The 25,425-nt window shown below is 38.3% G+C and overlaps 2 protein-coding genes across 2 annotated transcripts in view; both read right to left on the bottom strand.

The window, feature by feature from the left end:
* LOC146739225 (uncharacterized) overlaps positions 1–25,425 on the bottom strand; it is a 121,861-nt gene that overhangs the window by 54,866 nt on the left and 41,570 nt on the right. The gene's annotated exons all lie outside the window — the stretch shown is intronic.
* Positions 528–3,007, bottom strand: LOC100367018 (protein Tob1-like). Its single transcript, XM_002736435.4, has 2 exons — positions 2,850–3,007; positions 528–2,287 (listed from the first exon to the last, which is right to left on the bottom strand). Exon 2 carries the CDS (start codon positions 2,221–2,223, stop codon positions 1,267–1,269), a length of 957 nt encoding a protein of 318 aa, XP_002736481.1. The 5' UTR covers positions 2,224–2,287; positions 2,850–3,007; the 3' UTR covers positions 528–1,266.

Genomic DNA, 25,425 nt, shown 5'->3' with positions numbered 1-25,425 from the left:
GGTAGCAGTTCTGTTTTTTTCATTCACAGCATGCATGTAGCTTGTTAAGCCAACATTACAAGCTGTCTCAGTCATTTTTCATTTATTTTTTTCTGTGTTTTTCACAATTTCTGTATGGTTTTGAATTGCTTTTATATTTATGAAATTCAATGCTGTACAGCTCCATCCTGGGATTGGTGTTGGACGAGATAGAGCTGATAGGGTCAATATGTTATAAGGTTTGACTGACTCCCTGTGGAAACTGGTGAGGGGCTTTCTTTGCATGCATATGCATGTACTAGATCAATAGTGTATTTTCTTCACTTCCATAGCCAACTTATACACACACACAACACACCCAAAGAGGAGCATGAACACAAATTTGTATTGAATTGGAATTTACATGTAGTCAGTATGTGTCCTCTGTAGGTGAACAATAAAAACACGAAAAAGGGAATGTTTTTAAAAAATCTTTAATACAAACTTAAAAATATGGAACAATATAAACATTACCAATGCACCATCTAAAACTTAAAATATTTTTTCAGTTTAATTTTTTTTTTTAATTTTTCCATCTTGTCTGTCCAATGTGTAACTCTTATTGCACATTTATGTAGAAAATTAATATGCCATGTTATTTCAGATTCATCTGATCCTGTATCTCAATATTGTTGTATTTTGAATAGTGGCAAATTCTGGAAGTATAACACAAAATACAAGATAAAGTTTTGTTTCTTATTTCCTTGCAGTAATAATATCGCTGGGATATTACTTCCACGAGTCTAAGCTTTGTAAATTTTTAAAATACTTATTTTTCTTATAAAAGTAAAAGCTTGCACAGCAATATCTATTTGTTTAGTATAATAGAATTGCCAATGTTCAGTAGAAAAGATAAAATGCTTTCTTAATACCCAAATACAGAAAGAATACCAATATATACTCTCAAAGATAAAAATTTATATTGTATTTAAAGCTAAAACAAAGAAGTTCATTTTAAATATTTCATCTTGGAAAATAGGAAACTCATACCCGCAAAAAGGTTTTTACTTTCAAAGTATATAGTATGAATCAATCAAATGTATGTACCCTTGGGCAGTATCAGAATAATTATCAAAATTTCAACAACAACAATCTTTCACACTGAACTGTTCTTGTACACATCTTTTAAACAATCTTTTGTAATCTTATCTACTGCCTGTGGTGAACTTTGGGCTCACCAACATGCATTGTGAGCAAGTGGCCAGTAGTAGGTTAAAATTAAGTACTCTTATGTAAATTTCTATAAGTTTAGTTTGCTGCAACCAAGGATTGTTGGTTGTACTGGCCATTATATGGCACATTAAAATTAAGACCATCAAATAAAGCTTTGGTGGCATCGTTGTTGGTGTTAGTATTTGGCAGGGTTTCATAACCTACATTGGTTGACTGCAGAGAGAGCCCATCTCCACCCCAAATACTCATGTTATCCACTTTAGTTTGTGGGTACATGAATTCTTTAGCATTTGGAGACAGAGAACGGGGTCTCTGGGCGTACATACCATTCAGAGCTGATCTTTGCTTCATGTATGTTGTAAATTCAGTTGGCGATAGTCGTTGCAGGTTGATCTTCTTGGAGGCAGTCTTCATCTTAGTGGATCCAAACTTTGTCTGGGCAAAGGTAGCTGCATCAAAGGTAACGAGCTGAGGTTTGTCGGCAGCAGGGCTAACTTTTCCAAACATGCTGGTAGGTGAGGGTGAGGTGAAGCTTGGTGGCACAGGAGATGTTGGTGATAAACTCATACTACTGAGTGACGAGGATACTGAGTCTATTGGGCGAAATGAGTCGGCTTCTGGGTTGAAGCTACTCTTGACTTCAGTAATCGACTGGTCTAGGTTATTCAGGGTATCATCTTTATCCTCAACATACAGTACTTTCACTGCACTCTTCTCTCCGCATCGGTAAGAAACCTCTGATGGATCAATCCAGATACTCAATTCGTCTGGCATGTTATTTCGGATCTCATCCATGTTCAAACCGCTGGCTGCAGCAGCTGTCTCAATCACTGGGTCGAGTTTCTGCCCACTAACACGTAGACATCGGTAGCCTGATCCTTTGTATGGTTTCTGGGGATACCAGTGGCCATCAAACTTCTCTCTCAGACCCTTTTGCATTTCATCGGCAAAAATATTGACGCGACGACGGGGTAGTTTGTTGTAAAGGTAAGAGATGACGAAGTTGAGCGCAACTTGGATTTCTACTTTCATGTTGTTAATATAAGTATCTCTTCAGACTTGGTGCTCTTGTATAAAAATATTACTATAAATTTACCTGTAATAAGAAAATAAAAACATAATGCATTAATTCTACGAAACGGAAAGTGATTTGATTATTGTTTACGATGTTTGTTTGATACGCCCACATAATACGGCATCAGCTGTGACTAGAAAATGAACGGAACAAATAGACAAAATTTTAAATGATCGCATTGGCTTTATGACTTAGAAAGGCATTGTCTGATCAAACCAAGAAGTAGATATTGTCACGTATTATTCTTTAACGTGAAAGTGTAAGAGAAGGGGAATGCTCAGCCAAACTAGTTTCGAGTAGTACATGTCTACGATCGCCAACGGTCGCCATTTTGGATCTTACGACCACAACAACTTATACCGTATGGTTGTTTTTCTCACGCAAAATTGCCAAATTATATCAGTCTCGAGTTGCACTTCAGTTCATTTCGGTCAGAACTCAGTTCATTATACCCACTGATATTTCCGAAAAGTGTATTTGCGCCAAATTATAGTTCGATCGTTTACTAACACAGCTGCGAATCTCGAAAGCGATCGCCGCAACAAAGCCTGAACACGTACAGTAATGCACATAAATAACTTACGTTGTATGAAAATAATGTCCTCCGACTTGATTGGCACCGGGCAAACCAAGATTTCATCAGAATATTATAAAAAAAATATAAAAAAAGATGGAAGTGTTGTTGTAAATTGTGTGCTGGCAAATAGCTTATACGATGCAGCCAACTGCTCAGCTCCGAGCAAAGACCGCAAACTGCAACCCCGACGATAATTTATATGAGGTATATATCGCTCCGCCAACGTCATGGCACTATTTTCGTGTTATGGATTTCAATGTTTCGCGTACGATTAAAGTAGACGCTGCCACTCACAAAATACATTATTATAGTGTTATTTTGAACTAAATTGTGAGATTATATGGTAAAATTTTAACTCTTCACTAAAAACATGACGAGAGAACTATGCATATTTCGTCACCGGCGGACGTACAACACTCTGTTCAGGTTGTGATTAAACTTGTTATTTACATTGTGTCTTCTTTTTTCTCATTGGTCAAAACTTTGTTGACGTACGATAATTTGTTGAAATCGACGACAAATGTGCAAGCCAGTGTGCGTATCGGCAGCTTCGATATGGCGTTTTACACGCATGTGAAATTACAGAAAATCGACGAGGATACCTGTTGAGGTAATTATAATAAGAACAACACAACATTAAAGCACAGTATGAACCAAATCTACTTTAAATAATATACTAGTAAAGCCTTGTCGCATTTAAAAATCTCACATATTTTGTATTGGGTGTGTTAGAATTCGTTATATATGTATATTTTAAATAATGTAAGCCATTAATTGCGATACCCTTCGATTTCGTCGCATTACACACGTTATACCCTGATAAAACAACAGCGGACGTGACGTCACGTTACACTATTCATGAAAATAAGCCCCGCCCACTGATCTCAATTTAGATAGGTTGTAAACAAAGCTGTGGCAATTTTATCATACATTGCCTTATTTGGTGTATCCATAAATTTGGGACTTGCTTATAGTACGTGAACAGAGGGAATATCAAACCACAAAACAACTGGGTGTATGATAAGATTGTGAAGTCAGGGTACGATTTTAATCATTACTAATATCTATATTAAAATCGTTTTTTTTTATTAAATCGTTTGCGTCGATAACTTGATCATTCACAGAGTGTTTTGTTCGGAGAAATAATGAATCGTATAAATTTACAACAATAAATTTTGTGTCCGGCTATTTTTTTCAGCAAAAATTGTGTCAGCGTACTGAACCTAGGGCCAATGACGCAAATGATTGCAGTGAAACCGTTTCTGATTCGCGCCAATAAATCGTTTCACGTGACACATATGGCATAAAAGGTGAATAATTAGTTCATACGTGATGAAAAAATATATACATGTATATTTTATACTTTTCTTGGGGTCTCTAATTTCTACAGTCAGACTTTTTAATTGGGAGAGGAACCACTGACTGTAAACGAACAGCTGTCACGTTGGATTTACGTAGATAGTATTTTCCTTGGCAACCTAGAATTGCGTACATTCTCTGGCAACCAAGCATTGCGCACGTAAATGGGAACTCAGTATTGCCATTTCACTCGATATCTGATAAAGGTCACGCTATTTATATGTAAATAGAAAGTGGTGACCTGCGCTGAAGCGCAATTAAAACATACATTTGCAATACATGACGGCAACGGAAGTGACGACTACGTATATAGTATGATTGTAATACCACGACCATAGTGTTCTATTCATAATATTGAGCTTTTTTTAAAATTTGCTCACGTAGTGTGCGTCTGTCTGATATTATTTGTTTTAAATATCTTCCGTAATTTATTCAAGTTCCACTTCAAGCCATGAAACAATAAGCTAAGGTGGTTTGGTCAACGCTCGCTACGGTTGACGTTATGTGACCTAGTTGTTCCTTCAGTGTGCGCATTCCGTTACATAGCCACAGCTTACTACGCAAATTTTGAACCGTGCGCTTCCGAACATACACCAATTCAACCGCGCCGTCCAGTCAGTAATATACTAAACAATCTTAGCTTCTTGATCACACGAATACTAAATTTAACAAAGGTGAGGTGAATTTAATAAAACGGCAATTTAATTTAATTTCACACAGTTTATTGCTCATACTTTTAATTCTGTGTCGATCTGTATCGATCTGTCTGTCTGCGTCCACATCTTTTCAAATTAGTTAGTGTGTACCACCATCCAGCGTTTTGTTTTTTTCCCGTCTTCCAAGATCTAAACGAGGATACGATTTAATAAAGAATATTATTAATAATACTATCCTGGGATGGGGTAGGACATTTAAAGCGCGGTGGTCGTCGCGCAGCGCGTGTTCGAATTTCATGTAAATAAAAATGTATTTTACACGCGTTGTATACGTCGCTATGAGTCCCACATCGAACAGGACGCGGCACAACGACTGTCGCCCTTTAAGCAGTCTGGGTCACGTACGTACAGTTAACGCATTCATTTTTTTTTTCTGTTTTGGGATCGATGTCGCCCTGTAGTAAATACCGTGGGCTATATATATCTTGACTCGTGTTCTGCGTCACAGGTTTAATACGCAAGATTTAAATTTCCCACGTGGCACATTATGGAGATATTTGAAGAACACAGAAAATAATTGAACCGCTTGTTATATTTGGCATATAAATATCCGTGTTTTCTTTAGCAGCATATTTTGTGTTTGTTCTCACTAATAAGTCTATATACATGTATTATTCTATATTTTAAAATTATTGATCAAAATCCAAATTGGTTGAAATTACGAAAATAATATAATGAATAGACATCACAGGTCTATCTATATTGTTGTCATGATGTCTCCAGTTAGTATTTACGGTTTTTTATCTGTATGTGGGGGGTCGTTACTTCGAGAATGAATATTACTGTATATATATGTATATACCAGCTTTTCACTGCCGCCTTTCCATAACAATACTAGCGACACATTTTTAACATTTTGAGACATATTAAGTGTATAAAAAATCCACCCATTTATAGTCTGTTTAAATTTATAAGACATGTCATACTACATAAGCCTCCTTTCTAATATTTATTGCGTTATATCTGTCCGCTCATCACATTACAATTCGAAAACAGCTTGACGAATTCAATCGATATAATAAATTATACTAAAAATAAATAACATAGAAATAATAACATAAACAAATCAATAAATTAAACTGACAAACGCACATATAGATAGGACGCACTGAAGCAAGAAATGAAACAATCGCCGGGTTAAAAAAGACTCTTAGCTCGTGATCACAGCTTCGGTTCGACAAATTGGCGAGTCGTGAGCGAACGCTGCATATGGCTCCGTAGGGGGTCTAGATGGTCTACGTCACTGCTCAATAACATTCTTTTGTAGAGGTCGGTTGCACGATATTTACACTGACTGGTTCATTAGCTCACGCCATTACTACTACTATATTTAACTAAATTGTTATTCCATTGACATCACGGCGTCACGTGACTGTATACTGTAATACACGGGTGTAATGTCTCGCGGTTGCCAAGGAAGTTGCCATGATTACATTTCCGATACAACACCATTCTTGTCTGTCGATTATCTGTTACCGAATACTGACATTTATTTATTAGATGTGTTTGCAATGGATTTGTTTTCAGTGTAAAGTCACATCGACAAATTGATTTCGCATTCCATCACAACACAGTGGCGACCTGGTTGTTGAACTTGTCTGACGTCATTGTATGGTGCCGCGTTGCACGTGACCTTGGACTCAGGAAACCATGTATCCGTGACGCAGTATGGATTTGCTGTAGTTAATTTCCGGGTTGGAAAATTCAAGTTGTCATGTGATATGTTAAATCTTCAACTTCCTTACACATGTGACACGTCGTATTGTGTTTTTATTGAAAATAAGAAAACAATTAACGAATTGCAAAGAAGTGGCATGAACGCAAAGCCGTTTTCGTCGGCATTCTTGCCAAACATAGAGGCATGTGCCAACTGAATAGCCCATCTCTCTGCATCCGCATTTGCATTGATTTAGTTACAGCATGGAAGTATATAGTTCCATGGTTACAGTTATGGTCCTCGTTGAATGCAATACATGTTGTAAACCACGTAACCTGCGCCTTATTATATAAATAGTGAAGATTGCGTCGTTCCCACGTTCCACGTAGGTTACCAGTAAAATTAAAATATAATTTGGCTCAAATTAAATACTGCCATAGACTATATAGTCTGCCAGATAATCACATTTTAAAATTAGCCCTGGATGAAATGATAAAAATTAATTCAAACTGGGTAAGGACTATTAATGCTACACTGGGACATGATCTAATTAAAATAAAAAATGATCACAATATGGAAAATTGGAATCAAATACTAAAAAAAGTAAAACTCAGACTATCTGAGTTTTATATTCAAAGATGGAGAGAAAAACTAAATTTCAGTGAAACCAATGAAAATAGGGGAACAAAACTGAGAACATACAAACTATTCAAAGTAAGCTATAATATGGAAAATTATTTGCAAAACATTTCAAATTTCAGCCTCAGGAAAATGCTTTCAAAATTCCGTCTGAGTGACCACAACTTAGAAATAGAATTAGGTAGAAGAACAAAGCCCAAAATAGAATTAGAAAATAGACACTGTAATAAATGTAACACTAAAGCATTAGGAGATGAAAAACATTTCCTGCTATTTTGTACTGGCTATATAGAACAAAGAAAAAAACTGTTTGATGAGTGTTCAATAAATATTTACACAATGGATGTGAATTCCATATTTAAAAAGATTATGGAGAATAATATAGCTTTAGCAAAATACTTAAAGAGCACAATTTTTAAAACCACAGAAAGTAATTAATTTATTTTTTTTATTTTATTTTACTAACATTTTATTTTTATCTCTTATGTATTGTATGTATTTATGTTCCTTACCATACAAAAACCCTCTGAAGGTTTTTTAGTAGTGTAATAAAGTTATTATTATGTTATTCCCAGTTCATCACAGCACGGTTACTTTTTTAGTAACCGTGATCACAGTGATGTTCCCCTGATTGCACAGTCGATATCGAAAGGTGAAAATTAAAACTGCTCATAATTTTTTTTCATGTTCTGATCTTTTTATTCCTAGTAGTGTAGCAACATTTGATTTTCATGTTTTAGAATTGTTTTAGCTCATTTTGCACTTTACACTAGCTCTGTATTGTGTACGTACCAAATAAAACATCCTATCCTATCCTATAATAGCACTTTATTTGACAAGACTTCACTAAGATCACTTCATACAGAAGATGAATACAACTGGTGCATTATATCGTATTGCATATATGAAGATTATGAATGTAAGATTTAGAATATGCCGAATGAGAGATTAATTCACAACAGACCAATATATAATAGTTAAGGCTTAGACAGTCAGCAAGGCAAATAAATTATAAAAGAGATAGCGATGTGTCCGTAATGTGCGATATGACAACGGTTTTATGACGTCACCAGTGCGTTCCTTTTTCTGGAGATATATCGCAATCACTTTTTTTGATTAACTCACGACTGTACCCGCGAGAACTGGTTTGTCTCGTCAATCATGCGTTCAACATATCGTGATGTGCTTATTAAATATGAGTCAACTTCCGATAAATCATATTTCACACCTCCCGTGAATGTATATTGATTTTCACTCTGTAATAAACGTGACGGTGTCTTGAAATTTTAATTTTTAATACATAAACTAAAAATTCGAAACAATACTTCATGTGATCACCAGCAGGCATGCCGATACAACCGAACTCAATAAATTAATACTGCTACATGGACGTCCCCTTCAGTATAGACTATATTACTGAACGGCGTGGGCGTGGAATACACCCCATAAGGATCCAAACAAATCTTCTTTTATATTAATGCCACAGTACGGTTAACAAAGCATGGTACATTCACTACTATCATGACAATAGACTTCCAACCACGGCGTATGATTTCATGTACCACGATGGTAAACCACAGACTTTAGAATATAGTAGGATTACCCGCAAGTGACGTGTTCCCAGATTTTAAAATAAAAAAACCGACTACTAGTATGATAGAATGTTTATTTTGAACGTACCAATGAAGTCTTGATTAAAGTCCAAAAATAACAACAACAAAACAAAACATTCAGGACGACAAAAACTAACAGTACTATGGAACTGAGTTGTGTACAAACTTCATAAAAAAAGAACATTTTTTTAAGGTTTTTGCGGTAACGGATTCACTAAATTGAGGGTCGGCAAGGAGTAAAATGTAATCAAGTACTAGTATTTTATTCGTCCTTAATTTGTACAACGACGGCCCCATGATCTTATTTTTTGTAAGTGTATAAAGCATTTTCCACATTAAATATCGTAAGTCTTACGCAATTTCCGATTTTGATGCTTACACATAAATTATCAAATATATTATAAAAATGAAAAATGTAATTAGGAAGGTGCTTTATGCGTAAAGTGTAAAAACCTATTTTTAACTGTACATGGAACTTTCATTTTATTTCCTGTAAAAACGTAAAATGCCCTTTTTATTTCCTGTAACCTGTACCAGCTATCCCCCTTTGCCCCCTCTAAAATGTTTTTTTCTGTAATGATAAACTGGAAAAATATTTACACATGTTCAAATTGTGCGCATGTTATACAAATAAAACAATGTGTCTGATTGAAAAGTCTTCGCATCTTATAAGAACCATTTTCCAAATTGGGAATTAAAGAAAAAATTACCGGGATGGAAAGTCATCTTGCAATCTTTACCATCACAATGTTGCAATCTTTACCATCACAATGTTGCAATCTTTACCATCACAATGTTGCATCAATTTGAAAAAAAACAACAACATAATGATGGTGAACGTTTATCTCAGTTCAACTAAAAGAATATAACTGTTGACTGGATTATAAAAAAATTTGGACATTATTTGGCTGAACCATTATTTCCGCCAGGGGTGGATAGGTTAGATAAGTTTATGGGTATATATTGAAAGACAGAGATGAATTTGATGTATTCTATTCATATTGCAACTCCTGGTTCAATGCTATCCATGTGAGACAAGTTAACTGTTTGTGTTTGTGTATTCAGGCTTTAAATCATATCATGACAGTGACATGGTAGTCAAATTTAATAACAGACAATAGTATTTACTTTCTCGATGTAATAGTTCAATGAACATTAGTTTTTTTATCAGTTGTAGTCTCATGACTGACTATATGTTTTCCCCACATTGTGTTCAAATAATATATTAGTAGTACAAGCATAAACACCAATAATAGATGGAGCCATTATTGTGTGTCAGTGTGTACATGCAATAAAAGCAACTTCTACCCACAAAAAACAAGAACAAGGACGATAACAACTTTATACCCTAGTGTTAATTGTTTGTATTAATTGACCATATTTTATGCATGGAGGTAATGCATGGTTTATGTAATTGACATATTGATTTCAGTCAAATAAAATAATCTATCTACCTGCATTAAAGGTCAAAATAATATAGGTGGCAGGTAATAAACTCACCACAATGACGTCTGTACAGCAAGATAATGCACATATAAAACTCTGCTGCAGGGTTGGATTCTAGTCTTTTAGTGAAGTTGTTAAAAACATAGACATCAAATGTAATGTACAACTCCAGCAATGTGTACATCAGTTTGAAGTGTATGGTCAGCAGAAAATGTCAAATGTCCCCATATCATTACTATATTGTATTACTAGTTGTAATCTTATATTACTGTTTTTGTCTTTATCATTAAAAACTTTGGGTTATCATCTCAGTTTCTGGGCTAATCTGCACTGGCTTGGAAGGTTGTAAATGATTAGCTAGTTTGAATTTGCATAACAATACTGACAATGAACGTGCATTCAACGCCACAAGTTTTTTTGTTTTTTTAGCCAATCAGAATTCATCTTCCGAGCCAGTGCAGATCAGCCGCAGTTTCTCCATAGTTTTGGGTATCTTTGAATGACATGTCTCTGCAGTCGTTCAGCTCCTAGAATTTATCAGTATATGAACCAAAATATAATCACTATTGTATTTGTTTTGCATGTTAAAACAGGATATTATCCGATAAAGAATATTATTGATGACATAGAAGAAAACCTTGTGAATCCAAGCTTGTTAATCACAGTTCCACAAAAAATCAAATTGAAATGATAAAGTACACGTTTGGACACACTGACAATTTCATATTTTCATAATTTCTGCAATTTATGTGTATTTAAGTGTTTGTATTCATATTGTTGTGTGGTTGTGTGTATTCATGAGTGTTTTTGTGTATTCCTGTGTATTCATGTGTATTTCTATGTAAGTATTCATGTGTGTTTGTGAGCATGTTCAATTCTGTCTTTGTAATATTCATGTGTATTTGTGTATTCTTGTGTGTTTCAGTGCATGTTCATGTGTATTTGTGTGTATCTTTACTTTTAAATATGTCACATACTAGTAAATACAGTTAGATACCTAAAAGAAGCACCTTAGTTAAGCCTCATTTCTCAGCAAATTTATTTACTGTATTGAAATGGTGTAAATAACATAAACAAGTGGTATCCCACTGATTCCCCGATTTTCCTATGAAACAGCTACTAGTAAGCATTAATTCATGCAGTCAAAGCCCTGTTGTTGGATTGTTCTATGGATGAAATGGTTAAAATGACCAAAGGTCAATACCACACCACACAGATAAACTTCATAGATATACAGTTTGAATTGTTCTGAACAATGACCCAAGAAAACTTTGTGGCTCAAAGTTTAATTGTCTCCACAATGAGGTCAATGACCTCCATTTTTTTTCAAAATTGTGGAAATATTTTTATTCTGTAAATTATTTAGAATTGTTACTTTCATTTTGAATCAGTCTTGCAGAATATCGCTTTAGAATATTTATCAAAATTTTTAAATATTGATGAAAAACAGCAGAATATGATCATGATTCTTTACAAAGATGTCAAATATATTGTTCCATCATGCACTGTATACATACTACCTCCTTTTGCACATAATCCTAACAAAAGAAGAATGAGAGGCTTTTCTACACACAAGGTTTTGATTTGATGGATGATTTATGGTGACTAAATTTTTCAAAAGTGGCTACACAAAGATTTCAGTGAAATTGTTAAAAAAATGTTATAAGTATTTATAGAGGGACATGAAACAAAGTTCCCAGTGTAATACAGGCAGCAATTCAGAAATGATGGGTTTTATAATTATTTATTGTACATAAAAACAAATTATGCCTTAGAGCTACCAGAGATATTTCTACCAAGAATTATCACCATGCAAGGCACTCTGATTAAATATGCTGACATTCATACTAAAGCCAAACCATGCAGGTATTATAATTAATTAATTATTAAACTAAGATTCCATATTCTAAAAATGCATATAAACCATATAATATTGAATTATATTCTATATTAACTATAGAAACACTTCTGTAATTTACAAAAAAGAATGCGGTACTGATAGAGCAAATATGGTAATCGTGTTGACGAGCTAGTGAAATCACTCACTGTACTATTGACTCAAATAGATACAGACAAAACAATGCACACAAATACAGTTTAATTAAGTTTATTATGTCGAACAAATAACTCATAAAAATGTACAAAACTAGCATAATATAAATATTACAACATTAATACATCTGAAGGTGTTTTTTTTTCAAAGTACAAAAGAACCATACAAAAAAACATGAACAATTTAAAATTAAGATATAATGCCCTCTGTTCAATCTGACTAAACTGTGTATAAAATTATTTAACATTTCAAAGCTATTCCACATACCCATAAAATTTTATTTAAATTTTTATAGAAAATAATCTATTTTTTGAATCAGAATTGGATAATAAAATAATTCAACTACTGTAGATGTATTTTATTGAAAGCTACATGCCACATAGGAAATACTATTTGAATTTTATTGAAAGCTACATGCCACATAGGGAATACTATTTGTATTTTATTGAAAGCTACATGCCACATAGGGAATACTATTTGTATTTTATTGAAAGCTACATGCCACATAGGGAATACTATTTGAATTGTATTGAAAGCTACATGCCACATAGGGAATACTATTTGAATTGTATTGAAAGCTACATGCCACATAGGGAATACTATTTGAATTTTATTGAAAGCTACATGCCACATAGGGAATACTATTTGTATTTTATTGAAAGCTACATGCCACATAGGGAATACTATTTGAATTGTATTGAAAGCTACATGCCACATAGGGAATACTATTTGAATTTTATTGAAAGCTACATGCCACATAGGGAATACTATTTGTATTTTATTGAAAGCTACATGCCACATAGGGAATACTATTTGAATTGTATTGAAAGCTACATGCCACATAGGGAATACTATTTGAATTTTATTGAAAGCTACATGTCACATAGGGAATACTATTTGAATTGTATTGAAAGCTACATGCCACATAGGGAATACTATTTGAATTTTATTGAAAGCTACATGCCACATAGGGAATACTATTTGAATTGTATTGAAAGCTACATGCCACATAGGGAATACTATTTGAATTTTATTGAAAGCTACATGCCACATAGGGAATACTATTTGTATTTTATTGAAAGCTACATGCCACATAGGGAATACTATTTGAATTTTATTGAAAGCTACATGCCACATAGGGAATACTATTTGAATTTTATTGAAAGCTACATGCCACATAGGGAATACTATTTGAATTTTATTGAAAGCTACATGTCACATAGGGAATACTATTTGAATTTTATTGAAAGCTACATGCCACATAGGGAATACTATTTGAATTTTATTGAAAGCTACATGCCACATAGGGAATACTATTTGAATTGTATTGAAAGCTACATGTCACATAGGGAATACTATTTGAATTTTATTGAAAGCTACATGCCACATAGGGAATACTATTTGAATTTTATTGAAAGCTACATGCCACATAGGGAATACTATTTGAATTTTATTGAAAGCTACATGCCACATAGGGAATACTATTTGAATTTTATTGAAAGCTACATGCCACATAGGGAATACTATTTGAATTTTATTGTATATTGGTCAATGCAATACAAGGTGAGTGAATAACACAAAATGGATTAGGTCAGTGTACTTCATTTTTCGATTTGTATTTTTTTTTTGAGAAAAAGAAAATAATGACGTATCCCAATTTTTTTCGAACATCTCATGATTAAAAAAAGAGAGGGACGGAGCATCTGATCATTATTTTCATTTCTTTAATTTTATATATACATGTAGGTGGTTAGGAAAGAAATTTGTTCGTGTGCTGTTTAAGCATATGGAAACACTGTACTCATCATAATGTAAGCTTTACTTTCGCACATATGGACACAGGATTTGAGAGGAAATCTGTGAAATGATTTTTTTAATTAGCTATATATTAGGCATTATAATAAACAAGCTATATATGTAATATGCTTAGCAGAGTAAATTAAAAATAAAATTATTAAATGTTTGTTTTTGTCATTGTAGGTAGATTTGAGTATTCCACTAGACATATGTGTATCTTCCGGTGAAATGAAATATATGCAGAACAGCTGGTATAAGTAATAATCAGCGAACAACCTTGAATATTTTAATATACATTAATTGCGCCACAACAACAAATGCACAATAAAAACACTGAACACATTGTACGCCATGATTCGAAATGAGATTGAACACAATGTACGTCACTATTCCAGATTGAGACTGAACACAGTGTTCGTCACTATTCCCGATTGAGACTGAACACAATGTACGTCACTATTCCAGATTGAGACTGAACACAATGTATGTCACTATTCCAGATTGAGACTGAACACAGTGTTCGTCACTATTCCCGATTGAGACTGAACACAATGTACGTCACTATTCCAGATTGAGACTGAACACAATGTATGTCACTATTCCAGATTGAGACTGAACACAATGTACGTCACTATTCCAGATTGAGACTGAACACAATGTATGTCACTATTCCAGATTGAGACTGAACACAATGTACGTCACTATTCCAGATTGAGACTGAACACAATGTATGTCACTATTCCAGATTGAGACTGAACACAGTGTTCGTCACTATTCCCGATTGAGACTGAACACAATGTACGTCACTATTCCAGATTGAGACTGAACACAATGTATGTCACTATTCCAGATTGAGACTGAACACAATGTACGTCACTATTCCAGATTGAGACTGAACACAATGTATGTCACTATTCCAGATTGAGGCTGAACACAATACGTCACTATTCCAGATTGAGACTGAACACAATGTACATCACTATTCCAGTTTGAGACTGAACACAAGTACATCACTATTCCAGATTGAGACTGAACACAATGTATGTCACTATTTCAGATTGAGACAGAACACAGTCTAGACTTTCAAATATTTAGTTTGAGTACCAGGTCTATTTGAATGGTAAATGGAGTGATTGATGTACAGTCTCAAGTGGAATGCATCATGTTTATTTCTGATTTATACCTACCTATTGTTTTCCACTGAAATTTATATAATTGTAAGCAATGACCTCCTTTGTGTGTCAATTTCCCAAATCTCAATGAATGACATTAACTATTTGTTGGGTAAATTAACCTTTCTAACATCTTTCACAAATCAAAGCTGAAAAATTTGTAAAAAAATGCTTTCAAACATTTTGATGAACACTTGTCGGCAATTAAAAAAAAAATGTTCATTTGGGTCACAATCAACGGAAAATTTGTAGAAAAATGCATAACACTATATGCAACATGATGTACTAAAATGTTGTCGGGAAACAACACAGTGATGAAAGGAAGCAAATATAAGATGCCTAACAGGTAATTTAAAACTTAGTAAATATGCTGAAAAGCTTAAATAAGTGATCAGAAATACAAAACCCAGTGAATAACAATTCACTATATCCACTAATGGAATTTATCTGATTTGTTATTACTATTCAATTACAATGTTGATATATTGAGGTGTACAGTTATTAGTGTGCTGAAGGGCAGTATTAGGATTAGGATCAGCTTGAGGTCACCAGTATAAAAGAATCATAATATATCTGACCTTTCCACCTACCTAATCCATGAGGCTCCCTATGTGGCTTAATTTCTCTGATTTGGCAAATTGGCAAATGAATTAAAACATTGTAATATGTTAAATTACAAAAAAAACTAATGCCTTCTTTAACAACTGAATTTGTCAAATACCATGAATGTTAAAATTAAATGTTCAAATATTAAAATTCAAACCTAGTAAATAATACTTACAGTATTCTATTAGTAGCGCATATGTATACATAAATAACAGAGGTGTGTACCATCAAAATCAGTCTTATTTTAATGATCCACCATTACAATTAGTATATTTTACATTATATTGAGTCAATGGATGTATGTATGAATCAAATAACAATTGATGGAAATATCCTTGAAGCAGCCAACACAGTTGTCACAGTGGGTCACAGTCAATACCAGTCAAATGCAATGTACACAAGTATAAGAAGATACATTGTTGGTTCACATGAAATTCAGATACATTTTGTTGCTTTAACTTTCCTGCTAAAAATTATTTTTTTAATTTCATGTTTTCCAATAATTTTTTATTTTAGTTCAAATCTGTTTAGAATTCATCATTTCATGTAAATTGTCTTGATTTGGTGGAGATAAAAAATAAAAAATTAGCATGACCTGACATGCTCATAGTGAATATAATAACAATCTGCTCAATAAAAAACATGAGGGAAATTTGGGATGAATTAACAATAAAATTAAGGATTTCATCAAAATAAGTGGTCACAATAAAAAAAAATTTACAATAAAAAACAAACTTGTAGACAAAAATAAATACTATTTGTAGTATGCATATTCACATGAAATCCTCGGTATAATATATTTGTTTTTCCTACAGATGAACTTTAACATTAGAATAGGCTGTGTGAGCAACTAAAATGAAAGCAGTTTGTTGCTATGTATTAACCTTTCAGTGTCTTTGTAATTATTCAGAAGTAGTAAAAACAATTAGTATACTGAGACATTCCCTTATCATGCCCATGTCAAGTGAATGCTATTCGTAATAATGATTGAAACACACCTCTAGACAACACGAGTAGTTGACTGTTATTATTTGATCTACTATATACTGTGAATCACACTGACATATTTTAGGAAGTAATGATGGGTACCCAGATACCAAACATTTGGTTAAGATCATTATTCGTGATCTAAAATTAGAATTAATAATATTATATTTATAACCTGGTAATATTTTGAAAAATATAACAATCTTTTGATGTTGGTAACATTTACAATAGAACTGAAAAAAAAATAACTATATACATTTACAAACCAATTAACTTTATTCTTGAATTTCCATTGTAAAAAATAATTCAACATAAACTCACTAACAAACAGGTGAAAAGGATTATAATTGTTCCCTCTACATACAGTGGATTGACTTCCATCTCTGACAGTCTATAGTGGACTACAGTAGACTGGTACAGTTGGCCAGACTCATCTAGATACAGTGGACTGACTACCCTGACAGAACCTAGTTTGCCAGACTCATCTGGATACAGTGGACTGACTACCCTGACAGAATCTAGTTGGTCAGACTAATCTAGGTACAGTCGACTAACTACCCTGACATAACCTAGTTAGCCAGACTCATCTAGGTACAGTGGACTAACTACCCTGGCAGAACATAGTTTGCCAGACTCATCTAGGTACAGTGGACTAACTACCCTGGCAGAACCTAGTTAGCCAGACTCATCTGGGTACAGTGGACTGACTCACTGACAGAGCCTAGTTGGTTAGACTCATCTACGTACAGTGGTCTGACTACCCTGACAGAACCTAGTTTGCCAGACTCATCTAGATACAGTGGACTAACTACCCTGACAGAACCTAGTTTGCCAGACTCATCTAGGTACAGTGGACTAACTACCCTTGCAGAACCTAGTTGACCAGACTCATCTGGGTACAGTGGACTGACTACCCTGACAGAACCTAGTTGGCCAGACTCATCTGGGTACAGTGGACTGACTACCCTGACAGAACCTAGTTGGCCAGACTCATGTAGGTACAGTGGACTAACTACCCTGACATAACCTAGTTGGCCAGACTCATCAAGGTACAGTGGACTGACTACCGTGACAGAACCTAGTTGGCCAGACTCATCTGGGTACAGTGGACTGACTACCCTGACAGAACCTAGTTGGTCAAACACATCTAGGTACAGTGGACTGACTACCCTGACAGAACATGGTTGGCCAGACTCATCTGGATACAGTGGACTGTCTACCCTGACAGAATCTAGTTGGTCAGACTAATCTAGGTACAGTGGACTGACTACCCTGACAGAACCTAGTTGGCCAGACTCATCTGGGTACAGTGGACTGACTACCCTGACAGAACCTAGTTGGTCAAACACATCTAGGTACAGTGGACTGACTACCCTGACAGAACCTAGTTGGCTAGACTCATCTGGATACAGTGGACTGACTACCCTGACATAATCTAGTTGGTCAGACTAATCTAGGTACAGTGGACTGACTACCCTGACAGAACCTAGTTGGCCAGACTCATCTGGATACAGTGGACTAACTACCCTGACAGAACCTAGTTGGGCAGACTCATCAAGGTACAGTGGACTGACTACCCTGACAGAACCTAGTTTGGCAGACTCATCTGGGTACAGTGGACTGACTACCCTGACAGAACCTAGTTGGTCAAACACATCTAAGTACAGTGGACTGACTACCCTGACAGAACCTAGTTGGCCAGACTCATCTGGGTACAGTGGACTGACTACCCTGACAGAACCTAGTTGGTCAGACTCATCAAGGTACAGTGGACTGACTACCCTGACAGAACCTAGTTGGCCAGACTCATCAAGGTACAGTGGACTGACTCACAGACAGAAAACCTAGTTTGCCAGACTCATCTAGATGCAGTGGACTAACTACCCTGACAGAACCTAGTTTGCCAGACTCATCTGGGTACAGTGGACTAACTTCCCTGACATAACCTAGTTTGCCAGACTCATCTAGGTGCAGTGGACTAACTACCCTGACAGAACCTAGTTTGCCAGACTCATCTAGGTACAGTGGACTGTCTACCCTGACAGAACCTAGTTGGCCAGACTCATCTAGGTACAGTGGACTAACTACCCTGACAGAACCTAGTTTGCCAGACTCATCTAGGTACAGTGGACTAACTACCCTTGCAGAACCTAGTTGACCAGACTCATCTGGGTACAGTGGACTGACTACCCTGACAGAACCTAGTTGGCCAGACTCATCTGGGTACAGTGGACTGACTACCCTGACAGAACCTAGTTGGCCAGACTCATGTAGGTACAGTGGACTAACTACCCTGACATAACCTAGTTGGCCAGACTCATCAAGGTACAGTGGACTGACTACCGTGACAGAACCTAGTTGGCCAGACTCATCTGGGTACAGTGGACTGACTACCCTGACAGAACCTCGTTGGTCAAACACATCTAGGTACAGTGGACTGACTACCCTGACAGAACATGGTTGGCCAGACTCATCTGGATACAGTGGACTGTCTACCCTGACAGAATCTAGTTGGTCAGACTAATCTAGGTACAGTGGACTGACTACCCTGACAGAACCTAGTTGGCCAGACTCATCTGGGTACAGTGGACTGACTACCCTGACAGAACCTAGTTGGTCAAACACATCTAGGTACAGTGGACTGACTACCCTGACAGAACCTAGTTGGCCAGACTCATCTGGATACAGTGGACTGACTACCCTGACATAATCTAGTTGGTCAGACTAATCTAGGTACAGTGGACTGACTACCCTGACAGAACCTAGTTGGCCAGACTCATCTGGATACAGTGGACTAACTACCCTGACAGAACCTAGTTGGGCAGACTCATCAAGGTACAGTGGACTGACTACCCTGACAGAACCTAGTTTGGCAGACTCATCTGGGTACAGTGGACTGACTACCCTGACAGAACCTAGTTGGTCAAACACATCTAAGTACAGTGGACTGACTACCCTGACAGAACCTAGTTGGCCAGACTCATCTGGGTACAGTGGACTGACTACCCTGACAGAACCTAGTTGGTCAGACTCATCAAGGTACAGTGGACTGACTACCCTGACAGAACCTAGTTGGCCAGACTCATCAAGGTACAGTGGACTGACTCACAGACAGAAAACCTAGTTTGCCAGACTCATCTAGGTGCAGTGGACTAACTACCCTGACAGAACCTAGTTTGCCAGACTCATCTGGGTACAGTGGACTAACTTCCCTGACATAACCTAGTTTGCCAGACTCATCTAGGTGCAGTGGACTAACTACCCTGACAGAACCTAGTTTGCCAGACTCATCTAGGTACAGTGGACTGTCTACCCTGACAGAACCTAGTTGGCCAGACTCATCTAGGTACAGTGGACTGACTACCCTGGCAGAACCTAGATGATCAGACTCATCTAGGTACAGTGGACTAACTACCCTGACATAACCTAGTTGGCCAGACTCATCTAGGTACAGTGGACTGACTACCCTGACAGAACCTAGTTGGCCAGACTCATCTAGGTACAGTGGACTGACTACCCTGACAGAACCTAGTTGATCAGACTTATCTAGGTACAGTGGGCTGACTACCCTGACAGAACCTAGTTGATCAGACTTATCTAGGTACAGTGGGCTGACTACCCTGACAGAACCTAGTTTGCCAGACTCATCTAGGTACAGTGGACTGACTACCCTGGCAGAACCTAGTTGGCCAAACACATCTAGGTACAGTGGACTAACTACCCTGGCAGAACATAGTTGATCAGACTCATCTGGGTACAGTGGACTGACTCTCTGACAGAACCTAGTTGATCAGACTTATCTAGGTACAGTGGACTGACTACCCTGACAGAACCTAGTTGGTCAGACTCATCAAGGTACAGTGGACTGACTCACAGACAGAAAACCTAGTTTGCCAGACTCATCTAGGTACAGTGGACTAACTACCCTGGCAGAACCTAGTTTGCCAGACTCATCTAGGTACAGTGGACTGACTACCCTGACAGAACCTAGTTGACCAGACTCATCTAGGTACAGTGGACTGACTCACAGACAGAACCTAGTTGGCCAGACTCATCTTGGTACAGTGAACTGACTCACTGACATAACCTAGTTGGCAAGCCTCATCTGGGTACAGTGGACTGACTACCCTGAAATAACCTAGTTGGCCAGATTCATCTGGGTACAGTGGACTGACTCACAGACAGAACCTAGTTGGTCAGACTCATCTGGGTACAGTGGACTGACTACCCTGAAATAACCTAGTTGGCCAGACTCATGTAGGTACAGTGGACTGACTACTCTGACAGAACCTATTTGGCCATACTCATCTGGGTACAGTGGACTCACTACCCTGACATAACCTATTTGCCCAGACTCATCTAGGTACAGTGGACTGATTCACTGACAGAACCTAGTTGGCCAGACTCATCTAGGTACAGTGGACTGATTCACTGACAGAACCTAGTTGGCCAGACTCATCTGGATACAGTGGACTGACTACCCTGACAGAACCTAGTTGATCAGACTCATCTAGGTACAGTGGACTGACTACCCTGACAGAACCTAGTTGGCCAGACTCATGTAGGTACAGTGGACTAACTACCCTGACAGAACCTAGTTGGCCAGACTCATGTAGGTACAGTGGACTGACTCACAGACAGAAAACCTAGTTTGCCAGACTCATCTAGGTACAGTGGACTAACTACCCTGGCAGAACCTAGTTTGCCAGACTCATCTGGGTACAGTGGACTAACTACCCTGACATAACCTAGTTGGCCAGACTCATCTAGGTACAGTGGACTGTCTACCCTGACAGAACCTAGTTGGCCAGACTCATCTAGGTACAGTGGACTGACTACCCTGACAGAACCTAGTTGACCAGACTCATCTAGGTACAGTGGACTGACTCACAGACAGAACCTAGTTGGCCAGACTCATCTAGGTACAGTGGACTGACTACCCTGACATCACCTAGTTGGCCAGATTCATCTCGGTACAGTGAACTGACTCACTGACATAACCTAGTTGGCCAGCCTCATCTGGGTACAGTGGACTGACTACCCTGAAATAACCTAGTTGGCCAGATTCATCTGGGTACAGTGGACTGACTCACAGACAGAACCTAGTTGGCCAGACTCATGTAGGTACAGTGGACTGACTACTCTGACAGAACCTATTTGGCCATACTCATCTGGGTACAGTGGACTCACTACCCTGACATAACCTATTTGCCCAGACTCATCTAGGTACAGTGGACTGATTCACTGACAGAACCTAGTTGGCCAGACTCATCTAGGTACAGTGGACTGATTCACTGACAGAACCTAGTTGGCCAGACTCATCTGGATACAGTGGACTGACTACCCTGACATAACCTAGTTGATCAGACTCATCTAGGTACAGTGGACTGACTACCCTGACAGAACCTAGTTTGCCAGACTCATCTAGGTGCAGTGGACTAACTACCCTGACAGAACCTAGTTTGCCAGACTCATCTGGGTACAGTGGACTAACTTCCCTGACATAACCTAGTTTGCCAGACTCATCTAGGTGCAGTGGACTAACTACCCTGACAGAACCTAGTTTGCCAGACTCATCTAGGTACAGTGGACTGTCTACCCTGACAGAACCTAGTTGGCCAGACTCATCTAGGTACAGTGGACTGACTACCCTGGCAGAACCTAGTTGATCAGACTCATCTAGGTACAGTGGACTAACTACCCTGACATAACCTAGTTGGCCAGACTCATCTAGGTACAGTGGACTGACTACCCTGACAGAACCTAGTTGGCCAGACTCATCTAGGTACAGTGGACTGACTACCCTGACAGAACCTAGTTGATCAGACTTATCTAGGTACAGTGGGCTGACTACCCTGACAGAACCTAGTTGATCAGACTTATCTAGGTACAGTGGGCTGACTACCCTGACAGAACCTAGTTTGCCAGACTCATCTAGGTACAGTGGACTGACTACCCTGGCAGAACCTAGTTGGCCAAACACATCTAGGTACAGTGGACTAACTACCCTGGCAGAACATAGTTGATCAGACTCATCTGGGTACAGTGGACTGACTCTCTGACAGAACATAGTTGATCAGACTTATCTAGGTACAGTGGACTGACTACCCTGACAGAACCTAGTTGGTCAGACTCATCAAGGTACAGTGGACTGACTCACAGACAGAAAACCTAGTTTGCCAGACTCATCTAGGTACAGTGGACTAACTACCCTGGCAGAACCTAGTTTGCCAGACTCATCTAGGTACAGTGGACTGACTACCCTGACAGAACCTAGTTGACCAGACTCATCTAGGTACAGTGGACTGACTCACAGACAGAACCTAGTTGGCCAGACTCATCTAGGTACAGTGGACTGACTACCCTGACATCACCTAGTTGGCCAGATTCATCTTGGTACAGTGAACTGACTCACTGACATAACCTAGTTGGCAAGCCTCATCTGGGTACAGTGGACTGACTACCCTGAAATAACCTAGTTGGCCAGATTCATCTGCGTACAGTGGACTGACTCACAGACAGAACCTAGTTGGTCAGACTCATCTGGGTACAGTGGACTGACTACCCTGAAATAACCTAGTTGGCCAGACTCATGTAGGTACAGTGGACTGACTACTCTGACAGAACCTATTTGGCCATACTCATCTGGGTACAGTGGACTCACTACCCTGACATAACCTATTTGCCCAGACTCATCTAGGTACAGTGGACTGATTCACTGACAGAACCTAGTTGGCCAGACTCATCTAGGTACAGTGGACTGATTCACTGACAGAACCTAGTTGGCCAGACTCATCTGGATACAGTGGACTGACTACCCTGACAGAACCTAGTTGATCAGACTCATCTAGGTACAGTGGACTGACTACCCTGACAGAACCTAGTTGGCCAGACTCATGTAGGTACAGTGGACTAACTACCCTGACAGAACCTAGTTGGCCAGACTCATGTAGGTACAGTGGACTGACTCACAGACAGAAAACCTAGTTTGCCAGACTCATCTAGGTACAGTGGACTAACTACCCTGGCAGAACCTAGTTTGCCAGACTCATCTGGGTACAGTGGACTAACTACCCTGACATAACCTAGTTGGCCAGACTCATCTAGGTACAGTGGACTGTCTACCCTGACAGAACCTAGTTGGCCAGACTCATCTAGGTACAGTGGACTGACTACCCTGACAGAACCTAGTTGACCAGACTCATCTAGGTACAGTGGACTGACTCACAGACAGAACCTAGTTGGCCAGACTCATCTAGGTACAGTGGACTGACTACCCTGACATCACCTAGTTGGCCAGATTCATCTCGGTACAGTGAACTGACTCACTGACATAACCTAGTTGGCCAGCCTCATCTGGGTACAGTGGACTGACTACCCTGAAATAACCTAGTTGGCCAGATTCATCTGGGTACAGTGGACTGACTCACAGACAGAACCTAGTTGGTCAGACTCATCTGGGTACAGTGGACTGACTACCCTGAAATAACCTAGTTGGCCAGACTCATGTAGGTACAGTGGACTGACTACTCTGACAGAACCTATTTGGCCATACTCATCTGGGTACAGTGGACTCACTACCCTGACATAACCTATTTGCCCAGACTCATCTAGGTACAGTGGACTGATTCACTGACAGAACCTAGTTGGCCAGACTCATCTAGGTACAGTGGACTGATTCACTGACAGAACCTAGTTGGCCAGACTCATCTGGATACAGTGGACTGACTACCCTGACAGAACCTAGTTGATCAGACTCATCTAGGTACAGTGGACTGACTACCCTGACAGAACCTAGTTGGCCAGACTCATGTAGGTACAGTGGACTAACTACCCTGACAGAACCTAGTTGGCCAGACTCATGTAGGTACAGTGGACTGACTCACAGACAGAAAACCTAGTTTGCCAGACTCATCTAGGTACAGTGGACTAACTACCCTGGCAGAACCTAGTTTGCCAGACTCATCTGGGTACAGTGGACTAACTACCCTGACATAACCTAGTTGGCCAGACTCATCTAGGTACAGTGGACTGTCTACCCTGACAGAACCTAGTTGGCCAGACTCATCTAGGTACAGTGGACTGACTACCCTGACAGAACCTAGTTGACCAGACTCATCTAGGTACAGTGGACTGACTCACAGACAGAACCTAGTTGGCCAGACTCATCTAGGTACAGTGGACTGACTACCCTGACATCACCTAGTTGGCCAGATTCATCTCGGTACAGTGAACTGACTCACTGACATAACCTAGTTGGCCAGCCTCATCTGGGTACAGTGGACTGACTACCCTGAAATAACCTAGTTGGCCAGATTCATCTGGGTACAGTGGACTGACTCACAGACAGAACCTAGTTGGTCAGACTCATCTGGGTACAGTGGACTGACTACCCTGAAATAACCTAGTTGGCCAGACTCATGTAGGTACAGTGGACTGACTACTCTGACAGAACCTATTTGGCCATACTCATCTGGGTACAGTGGACTCACTACCCTGACATAACCTATTTGCGCAGACTCATCTAGGTACAGTGG

Source organism: Saccoglossus kowalevskii, chromosome 8 (genome assembly GCF_978046115.1).
Source record: "Saccoglossus kowalevskii chromosome 8, keSacKowa6.1, whole genome shotgun sequence".
NCBI classification, from domain to species: Eukaryota; Metazoa; Hemichordata; class Enteropneusta; family Harrimaniidae; genus Saccoglossus; species Saccoglossus kowalevskii.
This window is presented reverse-complemented; position numbering and strand designations above follow the sequence as displayed.